This window comes from Triticum aestivum, chromosome 6D, assembly GCF_018294505.1.
Source record: "Triticum aestivum cultivar Chinese Spring chromosome 6D, IWGSC CS RefSeq v2.1, whole genome shotgun sequence".
NCBI lineage: Eukaryota > Viridiplantae > Streptophyta > Magnoliopsida > Poales > Poaceae > Triticum > Triticum aestivum.
This window is the reverse complement of record NC_057811.1, coordinates 471,953,329-471,965,173: the sequence shown is the minus strand read 5'-3', so window position 1 is coordinate 471,965,173 and position 11,845 is coordinate 471,953,329. Positions and strand designations below refer to the sequence as shown.

At 44.3% G+C, this 11,845-nt stretch overlaps 1 protein-coding gene across 1 annotated transcript; it reads left to right on the top strand.

Annotated features, from left to right (window-relative positions):
- The first annotated feature begins 7,632 nt into the window (after positions 1-7,632).
- On the top strand, positions 7,633-11,525 carry LOC123142099 (vesicle-associated membrane protein 711). The gene is made up of 4 exons (XM_044561118.1): positions 7,633-8,104; positions 9,154-9,344; positions 9,603-9,766; positions 11,111-11,525. The coding sequence occupies exons 1-4, from the start codon at positions 7,849-7,851 to the stop codon at positions 11,199-11,201; spliced, it is 702 nt and encodes a 233-aa protein (XP_044417053.1). The 5' UTR covers positions 7,633-7,848; the 3' UTR covers positions 11,202-11,525.
- Positions 11,526-11,845: the final 320 nt, after the last annotated feature.

The window sequence follows — 11,845 nt, the reverse complement described above, 5'->3', positions numbered from 1 at the left end:
AAGGTCCGGTGACGCTAGGGTTGTAGAGATATATGTATGCGGAAACCCGAAAGTTGTTCGGAGTCCCGGATGAGATCCCGGACGTCACGAGAGGTTCCGGAATGGTCCGGAGGTGAAGAATTATATATAGGAAGTCAAGTTTCGGCCACCGGGAAAGTTTTGGGGGTTACCGGTATTGTACCGGGACCACCGGAAGGGTCCCGGGGGTCCACCGGGTGGGGCCACCTGTCCCGGAGGGCCCCGTGGGCTGAAAGTGGAAGGGAACCAGCCCTTAGTGGGCTGGGGCGCCCCCTTGGGCCTCCCCCCATGCGCCTAGGGTTGGGAACCCTGGGGGGGGAGCTTCCCCCTTGCCTTGGGGGGCAAGGCACCCCTTTCCACCCCTTGGCCGCCGCCCCCCCAACCCTAGATGGGTTTTGGCCGCCCCCCCTCCCAAGGGGGCCTATATAAAGGGGGGGAGGGAGGGCAGCAACCTACAGCCTTGGGCGCCTCCCTCCTCCCCTGCAACACCTCTCTCTCTCTCTCGCAGAAGCTCGGCGAAGCCCTGCCGGAGAACCGCTACATCCACCACCACGCCGTCGTGCTGTTGGATCTCCATCAACCTCTCCTTCCCCCTTGCTGGATCAAGAAGGAGGAGACGTCGCTGCACCGTACGTGTGTTGAACGCGGAGGTGCCGTCCGTTCGGCACTCGGTCATCGGTGATTTGGATCACGGCGAGTACGACTCCGTCATCCACGTTCATTGGAACGCTTCCGCTCGCGATCTACAAGGGTACGTAGATGCACTCCTTTCCCCTCGTTGCTAGTAGACTCCATAGATGCATCTTGGTGAGCGTAGGAAAATTTTAAAATTATGCTACGATTCCCAACACCATGAACAGTCCCTTGAACCGAAGATCGAAAGCACGACATCTCTACTTGGTTGCAAGCGTGCATCCTTCATGATCCGGCAGCGCTTCGTCCTCCAGAGCTAATCGTCTCCGGAGAATTAGAGGGAGGATATTAGAACCATATTGGGCTTCTAATTATGAGGACAAAAGGATTAGCCTAGCTCTAATTAGTCAAGTAGGACCAACTTGAACTAGAGTAGACTCCAAAACTTGTGTATACAAAAGATTTAAATCCCTAGTATATATAGGTTGGAGGGAGAGGGAGGGCTGCCACCAAGGGGGACTTCCCCCTTGGTGCACCGGCCTAGGGGAGGAGGAGTGTGACTCCTCCCCTTCCCCAAAGGAAGGAGGCACTTTTCCACTTGGGCCTTTTTGGCCCAAATTGTCTTCCACCTCTTGGCCTTTTAATACCCGTTGATATTAAATTAAATATAAAATAGTTCTAAATATTTTCAGACCATTATATAATATATATAGATATATACATATAATTTAACATCCCGGAAACATTTTCGACCTATATATTATTTATCGGTAATACCCTACCCAATATTCACTGAAACCCTTCCGGTGACCCTGAAATGCTTCTGGATCCTCTCGGAACTATTCCGTATATTAATGAAACAATTCCAAAGATATATTCTCATTACTCCCGTCCTACTAACACTCAACAAATCATGATTTTCTTAAGCTTGTGATCATGTAGGTTCGGTAACTCATAGACATGAACAAAATAGTTCGTTCAATGACCAACAACGGAACTGTGGACGTCTATATCGATCCCTACGAGAACAAGAATGATATTCAAGTGAACCTTTGGTTATCATGTGATAATCCCTTTGCTTTGCGACACTTCACAAAATCCAAGATGCATCGGTATCCTCAAGAGTCATCACCATGCTCACTATACTAAAATCCTCGTCACTGGTTTTGTTCGTCTTTCTCGTTATTGTGTTCCGGCATCCCTGTGACGTAGTCACCTGTGTCTGACCAAACGGTGACTGATGCCATCATACCGAGAGGGCCCTAAGAATATCTTTCCATCGTCTAAGGAGCAAATCTCACTCTCGAGCTATTTAGTCCCTTGTCAAACTTTCCGATCAACATGTAACTTGTCGTTGTGATCCCTGTGTTACAGGTGGCGTTTGAGCAACCCCAAAGCTCACCGTATGGTAAGAAGTGACTACAGTACTCTCATGGTCCAAGGAGCAAATTCACACACTAACACTCCAAGTTATTATAATTGATTACAGACAAGATTGGATCGATTCAATATAATCGTTCTTCCAACGTCACAATCTCAATGTTGTTTTAGGACCATCGTTACACTTTAACAATATTCTAAGATCTGGAAAATGTGATCACCAACAAGACTTGAGCTAGTCCTAGAGACAAGACTAGGAACCTTACGTGTATATGAATTTTTGATTGAACCGCATATCCCAGGATCATAGCAGTTATAGCATAGAATATAAACTCTATAATTATGAATATAGAAATATATATAATACAAATATTATTGCCTCTAGGGAATATTTCCAACAATTATTAGTGTAGACGACAAAGATGGTGAACCTACAAACTGTAGGGGAGGGAGGATCTAACTACATGAACTCCTTCACCTCCTTACCGGTTCGAGATTTTCAAAGAACAATGCGGGCTCACAAAAATCATCAACAACCACAAGCTCAGAAATATCCTTGAATTACACAACTCATCAAGCTACATAAGTAAAAAAAACCAGGCGCAAATCGCACACCTAGATTGTCACCAAGTGCAAAATCGCACAGCTACATGAATAGGGAAATGGGGAATCAAAGAACTGGATCCAGAAATAGCGAGTCAGCTAAAATAAAAGGGAAACTATGCCAACAAAAACAAATCACTTATAGGAACTCAAAATCAACGGTTTGGAAAGAATAATTCAAGAATGAAAGGATCGGGAGCTCGTAGCCGCCATGGGATCCATTGTAGAAATCGCCATGTAAATCGCTCTCTTCCATTTCCCTCTCCCTCTCCCTCTCTCTCTCCCTCTCCACTGCATTCTCCACTCAAAGAATGAACTACCGCCTAAAAATTTGTGAAGGGATAAGCCAGGAAAGAAAATCAAAATCAGGCACAAAAAGGCAATGAGCCAAAATCATCCCGCTAACAAAAGTGTGGGCCCAAAGTTGATAAAGATAACTTCACAACTCTTCTTAGCATGAATCGAAGCAAAGGTTAGACAGACAAAAGATTCAACGGAAGTGAAGACAATTTTTTTGCGAGATAATACTTGTATTACTCAAATCAAAGATTACAACCACAACAGCAATGTCTAGTAGTTCATTTGGACCAGACCCAAGCCACACAACAGTTCGGCATTGTGATCTTCCAAAATTCGCCAAGAAACGACTAACAAAGTTTTTTGTTGGCAACATGAGTAATACACAAATTATACTCCATCAAACTATCTTTGATCTCCTTTATCAGAAAGGCATACTTTGATCTACTGATATCTCCACTTTGCACCCTCTTGACAGCTTCCAGGCTATCAGATTACTTATAGATGATAGGTTGCTCCACTTTAGGGCAAGCATGAGTCCCCCTTCCCGTATAGCAAGAATATCAGTCTCAAGCGCCTCTTTGCAAGAAAGTAAATGCCTACAAGAGCTGAAAATGATGCTACCATCATGATCTCTTAAGATCATACATGTGCCAGTGACACCATTTTGAATAGACCTGTCAATGTTTAGCTTCACACGACCAGATGCCGGGGGAGGCCATGGATTGGATTCCGAGTGCTTTATGTTGCATGTAGGTGCAATCAATGGGAACCACCTGAGCAGGGTACTTGCCTTTGGATAGGTATGTCGTCGGATCAGTAGCAATGGAATTCAGAGAGGCGACATATCTAGTTAAAAATTTGCAGGTCACATTGACTGGTGGCGCCAGTTTGTGGTGGAATAACTCATTCCGTTCGTGCCAAAATTTCCAAAGTAGCATTAGCAGGCATAACCGTACTGGTTCATTTAGATCGGAGATGAGTTGAACAAACCATTCTATGCTTTTAGGTAGTATATTTGTAACATCCGGGAGTTCCCATTCAGCAGCCATTGCTTGCCACAACCATTTTGCATTGGTGCACTACAGAAGGTATGGAAAGAATCTTCCTCTTCGGAACTGCAAATCAGACATGCATGTAGAAGTAGTCTCAAGATTATGTTTGGGTGTGTTTGGTTTGGGAACAAAGTGGAATGGAATGTCATGGTTCCATTCCGGCGTTTGGTTGAGCAAAATAGGTGGACGGAACGGTTATGTTTCAGTGTTTGGTTGAATAGATGAAGTGGAATGGATTTGGTTCTTCACCACTTGTGAGATTATTCTCACATCCATTTGAACAATTATAACTTTTTATATGTTTAACAGCAAACTATACAAATTTTCAACATATTATAATTGTATTTGTAGTGCAGATTATTTATAAATTCACTCACAAGCATATATAGTTATCAACAACAAAGATCTATCATCATCATATAACTTGCGTATGTAAATTTTGTGGAACGGATGGGTTCCGGTTCCACTTGACTACTGGACATGAGAACGAGGGTCAGCGGCGGGGTTGACCCGTTCCATTCCACCCCGTGACACAAAGCAAACACACCCTTTATGTTTATATCTCCATGTTGCAAGTGAATTAGTTGCAAGTGTCCATGCAAAATTGAGGACTTCAGATGGCACCGCTGTGACCATATGGCCTTCCTTCCATCATGAGTCCCATCAGCTTGTCTATTGGAGGTTACAACCGCGATGTTATGCAATTCATCCAAAGCAAGCCGATATGCACTTCGAACAGAGAAAACACCTGACTTCTCTGGCGCCCAGGCAATAAAGTCGTCACCAAGTCGACGGGATGGATGAATTTTCCGAATTTCACATACGTCCACGGGCGAGAAGAATTGTTGCGGTTTTATGAGGTCCCACAATCCATTATGGTCCATAAGCGCTGACACCCATTTGAACCTGCAACGTCACTTGCACGATATTAGAAAGCCCGTAGGTTCATGCATCACCCCATCTATCTCGCCAAATGCGGTCATTCTGGTCATTAGCAATCCTTCAAACAAGTCCCTTCTTCATAAGGTCCAAACCATAACTAACAGCTTGCCAGGTTGAAGAGGGGTTGGCTGTGAAAATAGTGGCCATTTGGGTAATATTTTGCCTTCAAAAGCCTAGAATAGAGACTTTCGCCTTGTCATTTTGTCCCAAGCATGCCAATGTGTTTTCCACTTACCCTTTTCGGCCCCTCAATGGTAGTTACGGACCATTCGGTGTAGGTCATCAAAAGCAAACAATTTTTATGTTAATTTAACTTGGAAATTCTAAAATTTCCCTTTTGTCATACTTACGCCAGGGGTGGATAGACCCAAGTATTTCTCTTCAAATCCAAGAGAGGTAACCTGTTATCGTGTCCTGTGGTCATGCATCACCAAACAATAAAAAGCACTTTAATGGGTTAATGAGCTGTGTAGTGGCTTTACCATAATAGACATGGACTAGAGTAGACACCCAGCCGCCGCTACCTCTCCAAAAAAAGCTTAGGGTTCCTCTACGTCCCGTCGGCACCGCCGCTGGTCTGTCTAGTCTCCAATGGCCCCATGGAGGCGTGCTGGATCCCCGCCCTTGCCGACGAGAGGGTTCCATTTTTAGATGTTTTTCTAAGTTTTGTTACGGTTTGTGTCCGTCTCAGGAAGTTGAGACGGCAGCGACTCCCTAATGATGGAATAAAGTTCTCCCTGCCCAGCTCCATCTCGGTGGTGCATCTGGCATCGTCAGAGAGCGTGTGGAGGTGTGTATCTGGCAGATCTCGCGGGATTCGATCGGTGATTGTCTTTAGTGTCAGGGCCAGGCCTATAGGTGTGCACATTGTGCAGCCCGCATAGGGCCCATAAATTTTGGGGGCCCAAATTTTTTAGATAGGCCTATATACTATTAGAGCATGTATAGTAGTTGATAAGACAGTGTTATCTTAATTCTTGCATGGAATTTAGATGACGATAAAAGAATGTCTACAATGGGTTATCTCTTAGCCTTATCTTTAATAACTAGCAATTCCTAAAAACGTGGTGAGACAAATTGTGTTAAGAGATCATTTCTTAAATAAGAGAAGACAAACCTTTTTTCTTATGAATTCTCTTCTTTTACTTCAGCATTTATCCTATGTGGCACTTCTAAGATAGCATCATTGTTTCCTTTAAAAAATATATTATCATTGTACATGCCCTTAGTTCAACGAGCAGATCGTGGCTTTCACTCGGAAAAAAAAATCGACCGTGGCCTGGTGAGCGTGCGTTGCTCGTTATTCCAGCTAGCACCACCTAACATTGCGAGTTCGCGACGATCGCGACCAGATTCCCGTCCCTGCTGCCTCGCAATTCCAGAACGCTAATAGCCTAATACTAGGAAAAATCGATCGTTGCCTTCCAGCGCCGGCGATGGGCGACTGTTCCTCCGATCGTAATAGGCCGCCTGCGGCCTAGTGAGTCGGTCCTCTTTTTGACTCATGTTGTGTATTTCTTCGGTGGCGAACTTGCGACATGAATTTCTGATCAATTTTGGCTACTAAATCCTGCCCCCCGCCCTCCCATAATATAGGAGCGTTTTTGACACTACACTAATATCAAAAACACTTTTAGAGTAACTAAATTTTGGCAAGGGTTCCTAGGGTCTAGCGACCGGTTCTCGCCTCCTCGACAAACGATCACCGTATAGACTGGGTGAGTTACACGGTTCACCTTATTGCCAAAGATTGAGAAAAAAATGAAGCTATTAAATCTTAACTAAAGTGGATCTATTCTTAAGTCCTATATGTGTACTATAATGACACAACAAAGACTCAATAATTTGGCCACAATAGCACTTGAGAGCGAAGTGTTGGAGAAGACTGACTATGAGGATATCATTGAAGGTTTCATTTCAAAGAACACAAAAAGAATGATGATGTTCAAATAAACATTAAGCAACTTGGAGTTAAATACGTATGATTCTTAATATATTCAATTGTTATGTAAAATATTATGGCATACACATTAGAATTGTTTATTATTTTTTGTGTGTGTGAGATAGGGCCCTGTTTTAGAGTTTCGCACAGGCCCCAGGATTTTGCCTGCCCGGCCTTATTTAGTGGATCTACTCGGATCCAGTCTGCGTTCGTGTATCTGCAGGTTGGATCCTTTCGATCTACGTGTCTCCTCATTGGCGGCGGCTGCTGTTCTGATGCGTTGGTCCTATGATTAGCACAATGACTTTCTGACTATCTACTACAACAAGTTTTGCCCAGCTCCGGCGAAGGAGGGGCGATGACGGTTGCGCGCCTTCGGCTCGCTTCAAGGCTTCTAGTCGTCGCTAGGTGGTCTACGGATACGTATGTACTTTTATTATTTTTAGTTTTTGTTGCACTACTATGATTGAAGATGGATAAATTAAAAATGTTTTCTCGAAGAAAGAAAACATGGACTAGATAATAGTTTTGAACATGTGCCCTCGTCAGCAAAAACCGCAAAGGAAACACTACGATGGCATACGCGTCTCGGGCTCGGCTCGTAGTTGTATCGTGCACGGAGGGAACTCAGCCCTGAAACTGAGAGATTCGTTCACACAACCAACTAGTCAATCGCTCGAACGCACGGGACGGGCCCGAAACTAAAAGCGTGCTCCACGCACCCGTGCCCGCCGGGCCCCGAAAAGTAAACCGCCCGCGCGCGCATGCATGTGCATCACGGCGTACCACCATTACTACTCCTACTTAGAGTATAGTACTCCTACGACGTATCGCGGAGGCGATCGTGCCCGTGTCAAACAGCCGCGGCGCCTCTCCTCTCCTCTCCTCTTCTCGGTTTTCTCCTCCTCGTGCGGGAGGCGGACGGAGGAGGGATCGATCGTCCCGTCCCTCGTTCTCGTTGGGTGATCGCGGGCGGCCATGGGAAAGAAGATCCAGTACGCGGTGGTGGCGCGGGGCGCGGCGGTGCTGGCGGAGCACGGCGCGGGGGGCACCACCACCAACGCCGGCGCCGTCGCGCGGCAGATCCTCGAGCGCCTCCACGCCGCCGTCGGAGGCGCCGCCGCCGACTGCCGCGTCTCCTACACCCAGGGCCTCTACGTCTTCCACGTCATGCGCGCCGACGGCCTCACCGCGCTCTGCATGACCGACGACGACGCCACCGCCGCGTCAGGACGTAAGTCATCGTATACTACTAGCACATTACAACAATCATCGCCATGCATATATTGATTGACGGGAATTCATCAATCACCGTCCTCTTCCTCGGCCCATTAATTTTCAAAAAATGCATCGCCGCCTACCTATGGTGAATTGAATTCGTGCGATCAAGGCATCAAGAGTGGATGAGCCGGCCGGAATAATTCCCATGTGGACGAGGCACCTCATCCTCTTCGATAATTAAGTCTCGCGGCCGGATCTGGGGCGGGTTTCGTGGATGTGATTGCAACAACTACAGATCGACAAGCCATGTGGAAACATGTGTGGGTGGAGTGCCAAGGCTGTCCGCAGTGGTTAGTATCATGCATATGATACTAATAGTTAATAGTGTACGATATTACATTTGTAATGCATAATATTATAGATTACGTTATTTATTGTCATGCAAGACACATAATAACACACATAAAAAACGTGTCCAACAGCGGTTGGGAACAAAATTGCACGTGCGCCATGAAAAACAGGGCAAAACCCCTGACGAGGCCACAAACAGCGGCATGGGCCAAAAACGTGTATGACGGGGGCACGGGCAAAAAACCTGCAATATTTATTTTGATACGGTATTATGATATGATACTCAACATTCTCTTTCTCCGCTTAATTTTATATCAACTCATGAAATGGTCTAGCTGGCATGCATTATAAGCTATGATACTACCATTACGAGAGCCTAATGTGGAGATTGATCCATTGGGTTTGCAACTTGTTTGACCATGCTAATTATTAATTGCCAAATTCCCACCGATTTTACATTGCATTCGACGTCGAGCATTGGGACTAATAAACACTTCATTTATCAGTTGACCAAAAGATGATGTGGTATCACTTGGTATTTGGCACTAAAACTTCAACGGTTCGTGCAAAAAGATTAATTCCTAGTCGACTTGGTCTGGATGATAACTATATTCTCATTTCGTGATGCTAACATTGATAGCAATCGCATAATAATCCGTAGTTCTTTGCAAGAACTTTTTGTTGATAACTCTACCTTCCTCTATGTTGCAGGACGGATTCCCTTCGCGTTTCTTGAAGATATCCATGGAAAGTTTGTCAAGACGTATGGTCGTGCAGCTCTCACGGCTCTTGCTTACGCGATGAACGACGAGTTCTCGAGGGTTTTGAGCAAGCAAATGGACTATTACTCGAACGACCCCAATGCCGATTGCATAACCCGCATGAAGGGTGAAATGGATCAGGTATTGCCTTATGTTGTTTCTCTTGTATATCCTTCCCTTCCAGCAAGTACAATCTTAGCGCAATTCAAGTGTGTGACCCTCATCTGCTTTATGTGACAAGAGAGCCCATGCTAACTTACAGTTCGTTCACAAAGATGAGAAATTTATGGAATTAATGTGGACCCTGTTACATTCCTTGCTCTTGCTCTGGATTTCAGTAGCCCTAGATATTTATCTCGTAATTCAACGGTTGTTTGTTGAGTTATTGTTCCCTTGCAGGTGCGGAGTATTATGATCGATAACATCGACAAGGTGCTCGAGAGAGGCGATCGTCTGGAGATGTTGGTTGACAAGACAACAACTATGCAAGGAAACACGATGCGGTTCAAGCGGCAAGCTCGGCGTTTCAGGAACACTGTGTGGTGGAGAAACGTGAAGCTCACGTAAGCAAATGTCCTCTGAACTAATTTTGGTCGAGCGCTTTGATTATAAACTTTAGTTTTCAAAAGGATGGGTGCACGGAGCGTGGGTTCAGCCACTACTTTCCCTTTTTCGAGAGTGGTTTTTCTACACCCATCCTTGGTGCACCATGCGCAAGAAAACATATCAAAACTTTTCGAAAAAATCTCAAACTTTGTGGGAATGATCATCAACAAATGTTAGAGAGGTTTGTAATTTTGGTGGTCAAAATACATGCGAGGAGCTCTATACAAAAAAGACAAAATTACTCAAAATGTATGTGCACTGTTTGACCAAAATTTGTATAGTTCTCCTCGGATGTCATTTGACCACCAAACTTGACAAGCCTCTCTATCATCTGTTGATAATCATTGCCACAAAATTCAGATTTTTCAAAATGTTTTGGTATATATTTTTGCATTGGTGCACCGAGAGTGGGTTCAGCCACTACTTTTCCTTTTCAAAATCTCGCTTTCATTCTCAAAAAAATTGTGAGTTTTCGTGGTCTAATAATAATTAAATGGGCACAGATTGTCGCACATCTTCAATCTTGTGCCTCTTGAGATTAATTAGGCGTCTGCCAGTGCTCCACCTTGTACATGTACTAAACCTGTTATGTAGACGAAAAATCTGATGTGACAAGTTAATTAAGAGAAGAGAGATGAGTGTGATGACCTCAGAAAGAAACAATGCCAAGCGCGTGAGTCTAGACAAAACATTTAAATGAAAGAAGCCCATCAATGCATGAAAAAATTTAGTTGCTAAATCATTTAAAGAAAGAAAGCTTAGCTACAAGAAGCTAACCACCTATACATTGAAGAGTATAGTTGCTAAGCTATTTAATGTGCTTAGCACAAGCACCGATGCATTGGCAGCACCCTTAAGCGGTCAACCCCAATTGTCGCACATCTCCAATCTTGCCTCTTGAGATTAATTAAGCGGTCGACTCCAACAATTAACATGGTTGTGGATAGTTAGTCCCTCCGTCTATACTACATTGCATTTTCGAGTCTCGACGTGCAACATTGACTGGAGCCTTTCAATGTTAGCAGGAAAAAAGAAGATCATTGTATCCACAAAACATTTGTCAATAGAAATCTTTTTCTTTTATGCGGAGGATTGTCATTAGAAATCTGATTATGCTGTTTTTATTTAACTAATCTAGTAACTTCTTTTTTGCATCTAGTTACTAGAGGCGCCGAATCTGTGGCAGGTAGAACGGGTGTGCTCAAAGAGTTCCTTCTTAGATGTTTCTCTCACCAATGAGCAACAGTTTTACCTTCACCAGTAAAATTTAACTCTTGTTGACTTGTCTGTTTGCGTTGCAGAGCCGCGGTGATACTCATCCTACTGGCGATCATATACATCGTGCTGGCCTACATGTGCCACGGCTTCACCCTGCCTTCCTGCGTCCGCTAAATAAACCTTTGCTTACGGCAGCGACCTCCCATCATTGCCTCCGTCCCTTCTCTGTCTTCTCTCCGTGTCCATACGAGGCAGCTTGTTCCAGGTTCCACTGTAAGAAAGAGCATGCAGCTCCACAGCAGCATTTTTTGTTCTCTTTGTGTATAAAATGGAAAAATGATTGATTGCATTGAGAGATTGTTTTGCTTTGCTTGTGGAAGCTCGATCGCTGGCTGCTGTTGGACTCCAACTCTCCAAACATTGTGAAACAGAGGAACCATCATGCTATACATTTCCTGCACGTACGATGGGGGTCAAAGGATCCTCTTTTCTTAGTAATTTTTTTATGTGAGCAAACAGTTTTCTTACTTTTTATAAGGTTATAAGCAAGGAGAAAAAAAAACGCAAAATGGCTGTGACAGGGCGTTTTGGCTCCAAGGCTCAGATGAGCCCGTGAGCAAACAGTAAATTTTTTGTTTAAAATAGTAAAAAGAATTCAAAAATTCCGGTTTTCTCTTGGTGAAAGATTCTTGAGTGTATGATGTCCGTGTCAAATTTCAGCGCATTTGAACATCTGGGTAGCTTTCAGCGAAAAGATAAATTTATTATTTGTGAAAATGTTTATTGTTTGTGCACTGTTTAGACCCATTTTTGGTCTG